Below are 18,391 nucleotides of genomic sequence, written 5' to 3' on the forward strand. Positions count from 1 at the left end.
CAGGTCATCTATGTATATTGTAAACAGTTGTGGTCCCAACGATCCTTGTGGCACACCACTAACCACCGATTTCCAACCTGAAAAGGACCCATTTATCCCAACTCTCTGCTTTCTGTTAGCCAGCCAATTCTCTATCCATGCTAATACATTTCCGCTGACTCCGCATACCTTTATCTTCTGCAGTAACCTTTTGTGTGGCACCTTATCGAATGCCTTTTGGAAATCTAAATACACCACATCCATCGGTACACCTCTATCCACCATGCTCGTTATATCCTCAAAGAATTCCAGTAAATTAGTTAAACATGATTTCCCCTTCATGAATCCATGTTGCGTCTGCTTGATTGCACTATTCCGATCTAGATGTCCCGCTATTTCTTCCTTAATGATAGCTTCAAGCATTTTCCCCACTACAGATGTTAAACTAACCGGCCTATAGTTACCTGCCTTTTGTCTGCCCCATTTTTTAAACAGGCGTTACATTAGCTGCTTTCCAATCCATTGGTACCTCCCCAGAGTCCAGAGAATTTTGGTAGATTATAACCAATGCATCTGCTATAACTTCCGCCATCTCTTTTAATACCCTGGAATGCATTTCATCAGGACCAGGGGACTTGTCTACCTTGAGTCCCATTAGCCTGTCCAGCACTTCCTCCCTAGTGATAGTGATTGTCTCAAGGTCCTCCCTTCCCACATTCCCGTGACCAGCAATTTTTGGCATGGTTTTTGTGTCTTCCACTGTGAAGACCGAAGCAAAATAATTGTTTAAGGTCTCAGCCATTTCCACATTTCCCATTACTAAATCCCCCTTCTCATCTTCTAAAGGACCAACATTTACTTTAGTCACTCTTTTCCTTTTTATATATCGGTAAAAGCTTTTACTATCTGTTTTTATGTTTTGCGCAAGTTTACTTTCGTAATCTATCTTTCCTTTCTTTATTGCTTTCTTAGTCATACTTTGCTGTTGTTCAAAATGTTCCCAATCTTCTAGTTTCCCACTAACCTTGGCCACCTTATACGCATTGGTTTTTAATTTGATACTCTCCTTTATTTCCTAAGCAAAAGTTTAAAAAAAATGTTAATTTTACATTTTCTGTAATGGCCACAGGCTTGGCTGGATCCACGACAAGAAAATCCGAGCGGAGAAGACCTGAGGCTCGGCTCTGCTGGGGACAGCCCAATTTCTGGAGTGCTTGGCCCCTCATTACCATACTCAAGGAGCATAATGCCTGCTTTACGCTTCCCGTGATGCCTAAAAAATGGGCTCTGTGAATTTAGCAGCAGAATCAATGCCAATGCAGATTTGGTGCGGGCCGTCCCACTGCTAAATTGGTATGTTTTGCACCTGTTTTACACCCAGAAAATGGGTGCAATGCACACCAATATCTACCCCTTGGAGTTCCTTATTCTTGATTGTCATGGCATTACTATGTCCCCTACTGCTTTCAAGGAGAAGACTTTTCTGGATATGAATATATAAAAAGGACATAAAAAGACCACCTGGTCTCATAAACCTACGCTATTTAGACCTGGTGCTGCCATGTACATAATGGGTCCACATTTCTAAACATACAGGGATAGATTTTCCACTTTGGTTGCGATCGGCAATCCGGGTGCAAATTGCACTAGTTTTCCAAAGTGAAATTATGGTTTAAGTTTCCGCTCAAAGTCATTTGCATATCGCTGAACGTAAAATCTTCCATGAACCAGCGCAATCGGGCAGCACAATAAACATAATTTATTTTGCCCCTACATTAAAAAATATTCTTTAATATATTTAAGAGTGGTAACCTGGTGTAGCTTTATTAATAAAGCCGAAAATGGGTTTATCACAAAAAAATAATCTTTTTTTTATCAGGGTGTCTAGTACACCACCTGTGAGTAACCCAATTTTAAATAACTGAGAATGACTTAAAAAACCCATACAGAACCATTTACTAGTTTGATTGATGTCAGTTTCTTATGGTGATTAATTCAGTCTGGGGGTGTGGCCAGGTTTGTGGGCGGGTCTGGCTTCCCACGTGTTTTTTAAACCTGCGTAAAAGATGGCGGAAACTCGATTTATGCTGGATGTAACTTACACTTAAAATTCCTCCATCTTTTACGCTGGATTGTCCGATTTCAGCAAATTGCGCTGGAAAAACCAAAGTAATGGAAGTTCTAGACCTACAATCTCCTGGGAGGGGAACAAAAACTTCTGCAGCACCTCCTAATAAAGAGTCTTAAGTGGGCATCATCATGGGGGACTATTGTCAAAACAGGCACAGCTTGAGGTCAGTTGGAGACTAATTGTGGTTCAACAGTTACTGGGCTCCTCTTGTTCCGGAAAGGCAAACATAGAAACATAGAAACATAGAAAATAGGTGCAGGAGCAGGCCATTCAGCCCTTCTAGCCTGCACCGCCATTCAACGAGTTCATGGCTGAACATGAAACTTCAGTACCCACTTCCTGCTTTCACGCCATACCCCTTGATCCCCCGAGTAGTAAGGACTTCATCTAACTCCCTTTTGAATATATTTAGTGAATTGGCCTCAACTACTTCCTGTGGTAGAGAATTCCACAGGTTCACCACTCTCTGGGTGAAGAAGTTTCTCCTTATCTCGGTCCTAAATGGCTTACCCCTTATCCTTAGACTGTGACCCCTGGTTCTGGACTTCCCCAACATTGGGAACATTCTTCCTGCATCCAACCTGTCCAAACCTGTCAGAATTTTAAACGTTTCTATGAGGTCCCCTCTCACTCTTCTGAACTCCAGTGAATACAAGCCCAGTTGATCCAGTCTTTCTTGATAGGTCAGTCCCACCATCCCGGGAATCAGTCTGGTGAATCTTCGCTGCACTCCCTCAATAGCAAGTATGTCCTTCCTCAAGTTAGGAGACCAAAACTGTACACAATACTCCAGGTGTGGCCTCACCAAGGCCCTGTACAACTGTAGCAACACCTCCCTGCCCCTGTACTCAAATCCCCTCGCTATGAAGGCCAACATGCCATTTGCTTTCTTAACCGCCTGCTGTACCTGCATGCCAACCTTCAATGACTGATGTACCATGACACCCAGGTCTCGTTGCACCTTCCCGTTTCCTAATCTGTCACCATTCAGATAATAGTCTGTCTCTCTGTTTTTACCACCAAAGTGGATAACCTCACATTTATCCACATTATACTTCATCTGCCACGCATTTGCCCACTCACCTAACCTATCCAAGTCACTCTGTAGCCTCATAGCATCCTCCTCGCAGCTCACACTGCCACCCAACTTAGTGTCATCCGCAAATTTGGAGATACTACATTTAATCCCCTCGTCTAAATCATTAATGTACAATGTAAACAGCTGGGGCCCCAGCACAGAACCCTGTGGTACCCCACTAGTCACTGCCTGCCATTCCGAAAAGTCCCCATTTACTCCTACTCTTTGCTTCCTGTCTGACAACCAGTACTCAATCCACGTCAGCACACTACCCCCAATCCCATGTGCTTTAACTTTGCACATTAATCTCCTGTGTGGGACCTTGTCGAAAGCCTTCTGAAAGTCCAAATATACCACATCAACTGGTACTCCTTTGTCCACTTTATTGGAAACATCCTCAAAAAATTCCAGAAGATTTGTCAAGCATGATCTCCCTTTCACAAATCCATGCTGACTTGGACCTATCATGTCACCATTTTCCAAATGCGCTGCTATGACATCCTTAATAATTGATTCCATCATTTTACCCACTACTGAGGTCAGGCTGACCGGTCTATAATTCCCTGCTTTCTCTCTCCCTCCTTTTTTAAAAAGTGGGGTTACATTGGCTACCCTCCACTCGATAGGAACTGATCCAGAGTCAATGGAATGTTGGAAAATGACTGTCAATGCATCCGCTATTTCCAAGGCCACCTCCTTAAGTACTCTGGGATGCAGTCCATCAGGCCCTGGGGATTTATCGGCCTTCAATCCCATCAATTTCCCCAACACAATTTCCCGACTAATAAAGATTTCCCTCAGTTCCTCCTCCTTAATAGACCCTCTGACCACTTTTATATCCGGAAGGTTGTTTGTGTCCTCCTTAGTGAATACTGAACCAAAGTACTTGTTCAATTGGTCTGCCATTTCTTTGTTCCCCGTTATGACTTCCCCTGATTCTGACTGCAGGGGACCTACGTTTGTCTTTACTAACCTTTTTCTCTTTACATACCTATAGAAACTTTTGCAATCCGCCTTAATGTTCCCTGCAAGCTTCTTCTCGTACTCCATTTTCCCTGCCCTAATCAAACCCTTTGTCCTCCTCTGCTGAGTTCTAAATTTCTCCCAGTCCCCAGGTTCGCTGCTATTTCTGGCCAATTTGTATGCCATTTCCTTGGCTTTAATACTATCCCTGATTTCCCTAGATAGCCACGGTTGAGCCACCTTCCCTTTTTTATTTTTACGCCAGACAGGAATGTACAATTGTTGTAATTCATCCATGCGTTCTCTAAATGTCTGCCATTGCCCATCCACAGTCAACCCCTTAAGTATCATTAGCCAATCTATCTTAGCCAATTCATGCCTCATACCTTCAAAGTTACCCTTCTTTAAGTTCTGGACCATGGTCTCTGAATTAACTGTTTCATTCTCCATCCTAATGCAGAATTCCACCATATTATGGTCACTCTTCCCCAAGGGGCCTCGCACAATGAGATTGCTAATTAATCCTCTCTCATTACACAACACCCAGTCTAAGATGGCCTCCCCCCTAGTTGGTTCCTCGACATATTGGTCTAGAAAACCATCCCTTATGCATTCCAGGAAATCCTCCTCCACCGTATTGCTTCCAGTTTGGCTAGCCCAATCTATGTGCATATTAAAGTCACCCATTATAACTGCTGCACCTTTATTGCATGCACTCCTAATTTCCTGTTTGATGCCCTCCCCAACATCACTACTACTGTTTGGAGGTCTGTACACAACTCCCACTAACGATTTTTGCCCTTTAGTGTTCTGCAGCTCTACCCATATAGATTCCACATCATCCAAGCTAATGTCTTTCCTAACTATTGCATTAATCTCCTCTTTAACCAGCAATGCTACCCCACCTCCTTTTCCTTTTATTCTATCCAAGGTTGTCTCAAGGTCAGAAAACCAGCAGGAAATTATTCTTTTTGCACACTTTAAAAATAAGCATGTTCAGTTGATGGTTAACACAACGTGTGAGATCTGAAGTGTAATGAAGGAGTTGTAAAACCTTATTTTATATTTACCAGCAGATCTGCTCTGGGTGTTGTTCACAGTGAGTCAGAGGATAGGCTGTTTTATCCCATGTAATCTAAATTCTATGGGATATTGATTTACGGTCATTGAATACTGCAAATTCATTTGTGTTTTTATTATAGGATCAAATTCTATGATTATGCTGACATTTGCGTGGAAACTGTAAATCAGTTGCCTTGACTACCATTAATAGTTCTTGTAACTATGTAGTTAACTTCATCTCTTAACTCTCACCTTTTCCTAAAACCCACAATACAGAGATTGTTGAGATGGAAGATGTTTCAGTTTACAGGTAGGTAGGAGGTAGGGTGCAGGTACTCTGTGTAGCAGTGCTGGCTGGTAGTGTTGGGAGGATAGTCCTGGCCTTTGGGAGTTGGAGACATGGGGCCGAAATTGGTGAAGGCCAAGGGCCACCCAAGTGCTGCTCAAAGGAACACCGATGGCCGCTGAGATAGCCAACAGTACTTTGGGCGGGAGTTTCGGTAAAAAGGTCCTTGAAAGGGTGCCCGGCAGCAAAAGAGGGACTTACGCTGTCAATCTAGGCGGCAGCGGGCGGGAGGTCCAAATCTCTGCGGCAAAGGCTCTTGCCGCCCAAGTGCCACCGAGGATGGAGTTGGGCCCACGGAGGGTCGAAGAGCTGAAAATAAAAATCAATGCAAAAAAAAACGGAACACCTTCAGGGGACCCCATGCAGGTAAGTCACTGTAAACAAAATTTTTAAAAAAACGTTCACTAACCTTTTTTTGCAGGTCGTCGGGAATAGACCAGCCTCCGAGTAACGGTCCTTCCCCGTTTTGGCACCGACTCCCATCGACTCCCGCCCGCACCAATCCGGCATCGCGGTGGGCGGGGGGTCACTTGCGCCACTTGGCCATCCGCTGACGTCAGCGGGCGGTTCCCGGAGGTTCTCCCCTCCCGCCCACTCCAGCCCAAGTGCAAACTGGCACAGGGTGGAACCCGAAGAAGAATGTCGGCGGATCTTGCCGGCAATCGGCGGAATGGCCATCAATTTCGGCCCCCGTGGGGTGTGGGAGCATTAGGGAGGTGAGAAATAAAGTGGCACACAGAATAATAGAATTGTGTCTTAACCCACATTTATCTTGCTGTTTTCGAAGCTCATGATCACAACCCATTGGTTATTTCTCCTGGTCAAGCATATAGCACTTCTCTACTGTCACCTTATCGCTTCATGATTTTGATTTTAAACTATCTGTCCCTTACTGTTTTTCTAAGAGGAGTGAGTGCTCAAAGCGTCATACTTCAATGATATATGATTCAGAACAGTAACCTTTTTTTGAACCATTTCCAATGGTCCCAGTTCTTTTTATAAAAAAATATATGGGGGGGACGGGGGCGGTTCCTGGCGGTTCTCCCCCCCGCCTACTCCAGCCCAGAATGTTGGGCCAAGTGTAGCAGGAGCTATTGCGTGCAAGTGATCCAAGACAATTCTAACCTGAGGGCGAACAGTCCACTCTCCAGCACTGTCATCCTTCATCGTAATGAATATATGAAATGTCCCAAAATGTAAACAGGAAAACGATGTAAGGTACAGGACTTTGTTATAAAAAATCTGCTTTACTTGACAGGTGAACTAATCTAGTTCACATTGATAGAATCCAAAATGCAGCTCTAAATACCTGATGTTCAGTCATTAATATAAAATCCATTATTTATGTTGTGGGAGCCACAATCATTTAATCACTATATCCTATATGGTTATGTCTTGGAGCACCAAAAAGAAAAACTGGTCCTCTTAGTTTTCTGGGGACACAGAAAGATGAAACTACTCAGCAACACTCTCGGTCTATTGGAATGAAATAAATAATCAATGGATTAAACAACTTTAGCAACCATCAGCTTCCAGTTCAATTCAAGTGTACTGGTTACTATAATTTATACTGTATTAGGGAATTAAAACGAAATTAAAATCTCCTACAGATTGTAGCCCGAAGATCAAACTCATTTAAAGACTCACGGCTAAAATGTTAATGGACGTTCAGCAAGTACATCCTACCCTGGGACCCCACAGTTACAGGGAGTTAGAGCGACCACTCACAAACTCACAAATAAAGTGCTTCCTTTTTAATGGAGATTACGGTAAGAACAAAATGAGGCTGTGGTAACTGAGCTCTCTGGAGTATCAATCCCAACTTGAACAAAAGTTAATTACGTGACCAGCACTTAATGACATAACATGGAGGCCCATTATTCTGCCTATGTCTGCCATTCACGTGAAAGACAGTTCAATAGCTGTCAAATTTCTGATCCCATTGATGCTTTTGTGCACATAAACTTCTAAATGTTTTAACTGTTCTGTACGTCACATTAACAGGAACACTGGTCAGTGCAATGTGCATTAGCCTTATGCACTGAATCTTCACAATATAAAATATTTTAATCCTAAACGTAAATCATTTACTTTTGCCTTTCTGTGAGGTTCAAAACTATTGCAAAGATATATTTTGATTTATTGCTAATAATAAAATGAATTTAAAAATAAATACAAGCCTGAAAATGACTGTAGTTGTGCTGATTGGAGATTAACAGTACATCACTGATGGTTTTCTGGAGAATGCCCATGAACCCCCAATATTGCTGTGTTTTTGATCATGTTTAAAGTGTGCAAACTTCCACCCACACATCAAGCTAGCCAATAATGCAGCCACACTTGAACTGTCATTCACAGTACCCTGTGGAGAGATTGGAGAAGCTGGGGTTGTTCTTCTTAGAGCAGAGAAGGCAAAGGGGAGATTTAATAGAGGTGTTCAAAATCATGAAGGGTTTTGAGGACACAGATTTAAGGTAATTGGCAAAAGAACTTGAGGCGACATGGGGAACCGTTTTTTTTAATTCCAAGTCATTATGATTTGGAATGTACTGCTTGAAAGAGTGGTGGAAGAAGATTCAATAATTACATAGGATTAAATCGGATATACGGCCCAGAAACAGGCCATTCGGCCCAACTAGTCCATGCCGGCGTTTATGCTCCACTTGAGCCTCCTCCCGTCTTTCCTCATCTAAATCTATCAGCATAACCCTCTATTCCCTTCTCCCTCTTTGCTTATCCAGCCTCCCCTCAAATGCATCTATATTATTCGCTTCAACCGCTTCCTGTGAAAGCGAGTTCCACATTCTCACCCCTCTTTGGATAATAACTTTTAAAAGGGAATTGCTTAAATACTTGAAGGAGAAGAATTGGCAGGGCGATGAGGAGTGAGCAGGGGAGTGGGACTAATTGGATAACTTTTTCAAAGAGCCAAATGGTCTCCCCTTTTGTGCTGTATGATTCTATGATTTGCATATGGGATATTGTGAAGTTCCAGGGAAATGGAGGCTTCTCGCATTGTAAATGCATTGCTGGAGCCACAGATACAGGATGTGCAGGAAAGGATGATTTTCCAGATTGGAATGGTAGGCACCGTCCACAAAAGTGTCTAGAGTAGGAGGTATTAGGTGGTACCAATGCTCTCAGCACCACCAGGAATACGTGGACACAGGTTGGGCACAAAATGGCTGAGCTGAAGAAAGCTACCAAGATAACTAAAAAGAATAGCGTTCTATTGCCAGGTACCTGCTTCAAATATGCATACCACAAAATGTTCCCTCATAACCTATAGCCCCTTTTACTGTTGCCTCATCCTAAACATTCATATAACTTCATACAATGAGTGTGGTAGCGTAGTGGTTATGTTACTGCACCAGCAATCCAGAGGGCTGGAATTAATAATCCAGCAGCCATGAATTCCAATCCCGCATGGCAGTTTGAGAACTTGACTTAAAAAAAAATCAGGAAATATAAAGCTGGTCCAAAGTGAATGCCTTGTCAGTGATGCTCACATCCTGAAAATTAATTTTAAAACATTTGAGATAAAAAGCCCACTGAATGCTGACCATACATGGCCATCCTGTAGCTTGCCACAAACACGAACAGCAATTTAGAACTGAAATTGTTGTCACAGTGAAATTTGAAAGGGATTTAATACAGGAAACCCTTCTCAGATAACCTAGCTGCGTGATGCATGTTCATTTGCTGTCAAGACAGGTTGAATGACAGATTTATGTAACTGTATGCACTCCAATTCCTCCAGCCTACCGCCGGGAATTCCCTTGGGAATGAAGGGGTCCTCTCGATTGGCCGACGTACCTTCGGCACAAACCCCAGGAAGATACGTAAAGGTGATGTCCGATGATCTACTGTGGTTACTGCAGCTGATTAGGAGAACCCCAAATAAATTATCAGCTTATTTCTCCAAGTCTATGGCAACTGGAGGAGGTCCCGAGTACTAGAATCCCCTGACTCCGTTTGAAATGAGCAACATTTGGCACAAGAGCATTAAGAAACCTTATCTGAGTTTCACATAAACAGCAAAGGGACTTGTGTTTTGTGCTGTCAGGATTAAGTTATCACACCCAATAGGCCTTTGATGTACCTGATGAACCTCCTTTAAGCTATTAATATTGCGGAAGAAAGGATTGTCCCATCAGAACTTTTTGCCAGCGATCAGAGGCTGATCACGTCAATTTAAGTAGAGAATTTGTGTAGAGCGCTCAGCTTTCTCATTAGAAACTGGTGTAACCAGGGCACTGGTACTAAGTGATGTCTGTCACAATGGGGCAATTTTAAACTTAAAGAATGGGTGGGTTTGAAGTGTGGGGGTAGTTAAGTTGTTAAAAATAGGATTCCCGACCTGAAGCCACTTCCAACTCATCTTCCAACCCAGAGGCGGGATGGGGGGCGGGGGGAACCGGGGGTGTGGTGAGGGGGGGAGGTGAGGGGGTGGGGCATCAATTTAAATATTATAATAAGGCTGGAAGCCTCTTTTTTTAATCTCCATTTTGTTTTTAACTGCATGTGGACACACTTCACACAATTCACGAAACCCAGCAGTTACAGCAAGGCGGGGACTGCTGGGCCCAGGAGGTAAGTGGCTTTATACCTACCTCCTGGATCCAGGATACATGCCAAACCCACCTCCTGCGATCGATTGGAGACACCTTCACATGGCCTCCGATCATCCTCCCAGGCATCAATATAAACTGAAAAAAAAACTTACAAATACTTCCTACAATGATTCCATTTTAGTGAATCATAAAATACTATTACACTTTGGTAAAATTGTTAAAGGCAACTGTGGTTTCAATATTAACCCATTCCATACAATTTGGCCAGAGGATTCCTAATGTAACAAGAATTTACAAGGAAATACAAAGAAGTTACAACATGGAATCAGGCCACCCAGCCCAACTAGTGCATGTCAGCTTTTAGCCTCTACACGGACAAACAGTCCTAATCACATTCACTCACCCGGTTTCCATATCTCTTTATCGTCTTTTCTTTCATTCGCCTATTCAATCTAAACTTAAATGTTGACATAGTTTCTGCCTCAACCACTAACCTGTAAGTGAATTCCACAGCCTGAACTCTGCGTACAGCGGTTTCTCTACTTCTCTGTTCTAAATTTCTTGCACCTACGGCCCTTCATTCTAAACCCACCCATTACTGTAAACAGTCTGCTTCTATTGATCTTGTCCCATCCTTTCATAATTTGAAACACATCATATTACCCCATAATCTGCGATGTTCTGATGAAGAAAGCTTCCATTATTTGTAGCTCCTCATACCAGGAAGCACCCTGGTGAAAGTGTCAGAAGATCATAACTCAAAGAAGCATTGTTACAGAATACATTATCACACTTTACATTTCACCTGCTTTAGCTACACAAAATAAAGCTTCAGTCCAATTTGTTGCAATTCATGGTGTTGAACATCTATCTCTCTTCCCCCCTAAACCATGCACTTAGGAGAGTTGAAAAGCCTCAGGTGATGAATAGTTAGCTGTATGGTGATCCATGCCAGCAGCATACTCCATTGTTTTGATGACAAAAGTTTAAATCTTATTGACCTTGGTTGGAACCTAATTTGCATAGTAATAATTCGCATTATTTTGATATATTAACTGCTGCACTGAACTGGTGGCCTCTTGTTTCCTTCAGATCCTGAATATGTAACACATTGGGTTCAATGTACGAGTCTGTGAATATTGAATACATGAAGCAACGTAGTTCACTCACAGGAGCCTGAGGTCCATATCCCTCTCTCCATGCGGAAAATCCCATCCATGTCCAAAAAAAAGGTTGTGGCTCTCTACATTAATTGTTTTTGGTAAAGTCACTGGATTATCTTTGTTAAATTCTAGTGAGAGTCAGAAGGCCTCTCAGATCAAGTCTTTTGGAATTGTTGCAAGAAGTAATCAATACTTCATAATAGATAAGAAAAGCATAGGAGGAAACAGACAGGAGAGAGAAAAGTCTTTGTGTTTTGAAGAGAAGAAAGTTAGGAACGAATGAGAATGAAAGAGTTTACAATTTTGAGCCCGTTTTTGTTTATTCAAACAACAACTTGCATTTATATAGTGCCTTTAATGTAGTAAAACATCCCAAAGCACTTCACAGGAGCGTTATCAAATAAAAATTGACACCGAGCCACATAAGGAATATTAGGACAGATGACCAAAAGCTTGGACAAAGAGGTAGGTTTTAAGGAGCGTCTTTGAGGAGGAAAGAGAGGTAGAGAGGTTTGGAGAGGGAATTCCAGAGTATAGGGCCTCGGCAGCTGAAGGTAGTGGTCCCAATAAAACATAATGCCTTGAACCAGACTTACGTAAACTGGACCAGTGGTCTTGTGCCTTCCTCCGGGCATGCCATCTTCACGAATTGCTGAAAAATAAAGTTATTCATTTCACAAAAAGCTCTTTACAATATAATTAATGAGAGTTCTTTAAATGGAACTTCCAAATTCTTTCACCTCTTGATGAACAACATCATTTTGCATTTACATGCAAGACAGCAAGTTATTTATGGGTTTGTTTAAATAAAAAAACGCTTTTAACATGACTGCTAAATTGAATCATAATAAAACCACTATGTTAATCTTGAAATTCAACTAAGATGCTTTGTGTAGCTTCCACAGTCCTTATATTATTGTACTGCAGCATCAATATCTACACATCAGTCTATATTTTCTGTTGTTTAATGTCTGATTTTTGGGTGTATAATGGACGTAACTCTTCGGAAAATTAGCTGGAGATCTGTGCTGCTGGATCTTTGCCCATTTTCTGGCCTGTCTGATTTTGTGCCATTAATTAGAATGGCTGCAGGACGCATCACCAGTTTGTGAGCACATGCAAATGAGAGAACATGGCAACATTAGAACAGGAGGAGTAGGCCATTCAACCCCTCGAGCCTGCTCCACCAATTAATTACATCATGGCTGATCTGCACCTTAACTTCATTTTTCCACCTTTGCTCCATACCCCTTAATACCCATACCTGACAAAGGTGTCTCAATCTCAGTCTTGAAAGCTCCACTTGTCCCAGTACCCAGTCTTTTGGGGGGGGAAATACTTCCAAATTTCCATTACCGTGCTTCCTGATTTTGATCCTTGAATAGCCTAGCTCTGATTTTAAGATTGAGCCCTCTTGTTTGGGATTTCCCCCACCAGTGGAAATAGTTTCTACCTGATCAAATTCTTTATCGTTTTAAATATCTTGACTAGATCATCTCTCAACTTTCTCAACTCAAGGGCACACAAGCCAAGTTTACCCACCCTGTCTTCATAATTTAACCCTTTAAGCCCCGGCACCATTCTGGGAGCTGTCAGCATTGGGTCATCTGCTGCATCATAATCAATCCCCAGCAGCCCACGTAGCAGAGGTTCCCCAACAACTGATCCTGGACTACTCGAAACACTGAGGTCAAGCGTTCGTAGATTTATTAAGCATACAGTACCCTGTGCATACAATAATACTTAAGCATACACTTATTTACAACCAATGTTCCCGGTAAACTGCGCGGCCTGTTTTGTTTAATCCGCGGTCCCTTTAAATTTCTGCGCATGCGCGGTATTTACAATGTAAAGGCCGGTGAGCGACCTGCGCAGGACCCTTCAGATCATGCACGGCCGCACACATGCACCTTAGCGGGAATATTGTTTACAACCACGCATGATGGTTGGGGACTCAAACACATTACAATTCTGAGTTCAGGATTCCAGGCTGATCAAACCATTATGAATCAAAATACTCAACACAATCTGCCACTTTTAATACATTTCTCTCACCCTGACGACATGACAATTCACACATTTTTGCACTACATGATTATACCAAAAGTTAAAATATAATTCCATATAAGGAGAATCATCAACTAATATGTTGGTTTCCTTATTAACAAGTTATTTTTCTAGCAAGATCAGTCTCACTCCCTTACTTTGTTATCTTATCAATGTTGCTCTTGTTACAAATAATTGCTATGCTACCAAGTGAAACCTTTAATTATAAGTCTGTCTTTGAATCTCATCCATCTAATGAATCTTCCCCACCTCCACCCTGCCCGCGCCCTCTCCCCCAAAAGAAAGAACAAAGTCAGATCACCGAAAAACAACTCCTCTCACATGATGTGGTTGAGAACTGAAAAAAGCCGGCTGACGGATAGGCTAGCAGATCCCGGTGCTAGAAATCACACTAATGTGAAATGAGCAGCCCAACTGCAGTAGCATAAGAACATAAGAAATAGAAACAGGAGTAGGCCAAGTGGCCCCTCGACATTCTGAGTGCAACGATTTTATGTGAAAGAAAGACATGCATTTATATAGCACCTTTCACAACCACCAGTCATCTCAAAAGTGCTTTACTGCCAATGAAATACTTTTGGAGTGTAGTCACTGTTGTACTGTGGGAAACGCAGCAGCCAATTTAAGCACAGCAAGCTCCCATAAACCGCAATGTGATAATGACCAGATAATCTGTTTTTGTTATGTTGATTGAGGGATAATATTGGCCAGGACACCGGGATAACTCCCCTGCTCGTCTACGAAATAGTGCCATGGGATCTTTTACGCCACGTGAGAGGGCAGACAGGGCCTCGGTTTAACGTCTCATCTTGAAAGATGGCATCTTTGACAGTGCAGCACTCCCTCAGCACTGCACTGGAGTGTCAGCCTAGATTTATGAGCTCAAGTCTCTGGAGTGGCACTTGAACCCACAACCTTCTGACCCATGGGCAAGTGTACTACCCACTGAGCCACAGCTGACACACTTGGTTATAAATTGAGTTTTGATTATTTACAAGAATGGTGCCTGTTTTGCCCAGGGCAGGGCTTTGACTGCAGTTCCTACTACAGAAGGTAAAGTTATATCACTACTGTGTTAGATCAGGCAAAGTGCTCTCTTTATGCTCCAAATGTAAACTAATATCTTTTGTGATTTAGGAGGAAGGGGTTTTGCTGCGCTGATGACGGTGCACGGACAGCAGACATCATTGTAAGCCCTCAGAATTGGCCCGCATGCACGAAAACCAAGGTTCACGTTCACAGATCATCCGCATGTGCCTCAGAAACACATTCACTGGCGCAGAGTTGGGCTATTTGCTTAACTATTGCCCAGCACATGCCCCGAAACCCTTACACCTTGAAGTAGGACCTGTTTTTACAAATGTAAGGGCTAAAATAAATGTTAAATTAAAATTTTTTAAATGATTAAAGCATACAAAAACATTTAAAATTAGTGTATGTAAATTGCGGCCTGGATCAAAATGTTTAAAATTATTTTTATAAAATTTACTTTTGAAATAAATGATTAATTAAAGGGACTTTTAATTAATTTTGAACATGGGAATATTTATTTTTATTAGAGTTGTGTTAATTATTTATTTATTTGGGGATGTCTCATAAGCTTATGAGGATTCCGTTCGTAAGTGGAATCCCCATAAGCTTATTTGGAATCCTCCTTTCTGATTGGAGGTCCAGGCCCACGTGACCCCAGGGATGCTTCAGAACCACTTGCGTCCCTGGGATCGGTGGGCCTTTAAGCAGGCGTTGCCTGCAGGCCCGAGATCCAAAGTCTTTGAAGCCTGGGAGCCAGCAGGTAGGTTCGTAATTTTTGGGGTTGGAGGCGTAATTCCGGAGGTATATCTCTGGATGCAAAATTATGGCCCAATATTTTTTTCAAATAATTTGTAAAACAGAGCAAGAATATTTGCAGTGTAACATACAAGGTGTGTGATATAAATGGTTATTCAATGGATTTGTTTTGCTGTCACTTTTTTTCTAAAGCCCACATATATTTTTCGGAAGAGGTAAGTATTTTGCGTGCTGCTGTTGGTTAGCTCTCTGTCTGGTCTTCTCTACAACCAGGGGTTAATTTCAGCAGAGAGATGGGGCTGAAGGATCCTGGCTGAAATACGTTCATGCTGTCTCAATGTTGCTCCCAAAACTCTTAAAAGTACGTAGGCCAACCCCTTTCTCCTGTCTCCTGCACAGCACGAGATTCAAAATGTGCACTTGAGGAATCTGGTAGACTGGCAGCACCATGTTACATTTGACTTCTATACACTTTCCAATTGGCTGAGCCACTACTAGTACAACCTGTCACCTCTCTTCATTGGGACCGCTGATGACAGGCACTGCATCAGGGGGGGGAGTGGTAGAGAGGGTAGAGGAATCTCTTATAGACACAAGCAACTCGACCAAGTCACACTTTTCTAAATAAGTGAAAGCAGATGTGGAGATGAAGGGCTGAAAATTGCCGTTCGCCTCGATTGTGGCCTGGAGGTCCCACCCCCGATGTGGAATTGGGCCGCACGCCCCTCAAAGGAAGTGGAGTGCCACCTCCAGTGCCATCTCCCGTGCTGTCTCCGGCGCTCCGCTTCCTTGGAGGGGTCCTGCCGGGGCAGTAGCACAGAGCAGGCTATGCAGATGCTTCACGTCGTGCTGACGCGCTACAATGCCCCTCCCCTTCCATTAAAGGGGAGGGTCGCTGGACACACATTGCAGGTCCTTTGGTGGCTGCCACTGGGCCGCCAGGATGGTGATCGAACGGGCCACACAGACCGGCACCCAAAGCGGAGTGCCGGGCTGCACGATGGTGGCCCGATCGATGCAAGGGCCGACATTGTTGGACCGACACAGGAGTCGGCCGAAAAATAAAAATGGCAGCCTGGGGTGGATGTCCGATAGATTTGTGACTCCCCCCGCCACGCGCCAGCCTCGCGGGCAATTTCCCCGCGGGGTACAAAGGGGTCGGCGTGGGGCAGTGAGGGTTCGGCGCACACGCCGGTGATGCCAGGGTGCTGCCTGGTCAGTGCCCCCCAAACCTCTGGGGCAACTTCCCGGAGGCCCTTCCCCTCGGCGAAAACATCATTGCGCCCTGTTATTGCCCCCCGGAGGCGATAATGGGGCTATAAATAGGGGCAATTTCGGCCCCAAAGAATCGAAAGAAATGCAGACAGTCATTCTACTTCAACTTACCAAGAGAAAGAGAAAAATGACCCAATAAAAGTAAGATTATTTTTAATATATAAAATCATCGTAACCCTCTGCAGCGGGGCCCAAAGCAGTGCTGGGCTCTGAACGGGTGACTCTAGCCGACCAGAAGCCAACAATTCAATATGTGGGGCTCCTCAAAGAGTTGCAGCACAGTGGACTGTTAGAAAACGATTCAGCCATGACTGCTCCCTTGGAAATGGGCGGTGACATGCAAAATGATCTTTCTGTGGTCGCTAACAATTGGCACGGTTATACAGTGGCCACCTGGGTTCCATCAATGATGCTTTGCACTGGTGGAAAACCAACCTTCCTTTGTGGGGCCAGCAGAAGCAGGAATGTTCATCCAGGCCTCACCACATGGAACCCTCCACTGCCACAGCCTCCCTCAATTCCATCCTGTGAGACCCTCCCGAAACCCTTCCTCACAACTTAACGGCTTGTTGGAGATTCTTCGTTTGTTCCCGGCCGGCCGCACAAACTTCATCTCCCACCCTAGGTCCAGCTGCTGCTTTTTGCCCGTTTCTAGCGGGCAGATGATCGGAAGAATGAAGACAAGGCCCGGAAGTTAAAATACCCTGCGCCTCAAACTGCATGTGTTTTGTACTGTGCCACGTGCTCCAATTGCCCGAAACCCGCTGGGGATTAAAATCGAGTCTCTGGCAGTAATACAAAGTAAAGGCCCTAATCACGTTACAAATGATTCAGTTACAAATGTTAGCAGCCAGCTTTCTTTACCCGTCCTGAACTGGCTGAATCAGCGGCAGTTGCAATTATTTCCAGTTGCATGTTGGAAAACCCACGTCTCAATGATTCTCTGTTTTGCATTCCCACAGTTTGAGTCTGCAGATCTTGTGGGAACCCACAGTGAAGGAACACCCCCAGGATACACAGTTCATTCCTAGATTGAAGAAAGCTTGAAAATCCCAAACTGATCCAATATTTATATAACTTTAGATGTGTCACCGAATACAGGTTTGAGGTTTCCGTGTGCCCATAGGACTGTGAGCCATTTTGTGTTCAGATTGGAAAGCGATTGCAACCCTAACTATTCAGAGAAAAACACCATGAATAAACAGGCACACTCCCTGCCCGCATCCTGCTGACTGTCCCACCCTCCTCTTAATCAGTGTTCAAAGGACTTGCCCTCAATCAAACTCTGTGTGGTGAAACAGTGTTCTAACAAGATTATTTTTGAAAGTACCAACGTATGGCTTACATGGAGGACGTTAGGACAGATGCAATAAATATGAAGTTGTTTCTCTTGTTTGAGCTCTGTCGGGCAAAATTATGTCTTCCTAAAAAAATGTTAATACGAGTGGGACCGTGTGGGCTGACCGGTGACGCTTATTCTCTGCTACAAATCTGACGGTGAGCTTCCCATGGTTTCATAACAGGGTTTTGAGATATTTACAATTACAAATGAGAGTCTAACTGCTTGTTTCTCATAGTTTTCACTATGTTTATCCATTTATCCAAATATCTATCTCTATAATATCTAAAAAAAAATTGTGCCTGACAAAATTGTGCCTGTTACACTTGGTTCCTGTGTCCTGATTTTCTCACTCATGCTTTTGTATTATTTTTAATGGAATGACTATTTGTACTAATGCTTTTCTCTACCTTCCGAGCCCATGTCCTCCGGACTCCACCCTCCCGACGCCTCCCGCCCGAAACAGGAACCGGAAGTGGGGCCCCGCATTTGACCATGTTGTTCGAGCCAGCTGCTGAGCCTCTGACTGAGCCGGGGAGAGAGAGGCGGTGGGGAGAGAGAGGCGACGGGGAGAGAGGGGCAGCGAGGAGAGAGGTGTGGTGGGGAGAGAGCGGCGGTGGGGAGAG

The 18,391-nt window shown here is 43.6% G+C and overlaps 1 protein-coding gene across 1 annotated transcript in view; it reads right to left on the reverse strand.

The window, feature by feature from the left end:
* Nucleotides 1-18,391, reverse strand: part of LOC139269154 (nuclear receptor subfamily 6 group A member 1-like) — a 371,389-nt gene that overhangs the window by 241,034 nt on the left and 111,964 nt on the right. The window contains exon 4 of the mRNA XM_070888255.1: nucleotides 11,893-11,948. Coding sequence (XP_070744356.1) covers nucleotides 11,893-11,948 — 56 coding nt within the window. The remainder of the gene's footprint in view (nucleotides 1-11,892; nucleotides 11,949-18,391) is intronic.

Source organism: Pristiophorus japonicus, chromosome 8, assembly GCF_044704955.1.
Source record: "Pristiophorus japonicus isolate sPriJap1 chromosome 8, sPriJap1.hap1, whole genome shotgun sequence".
Lineage (NCBI taxonomy): Eukaryota > Metazoa > Chordata > Chondrichthyes > Pristiophoridae > Pristiophorus > Pristiophorus japonicus.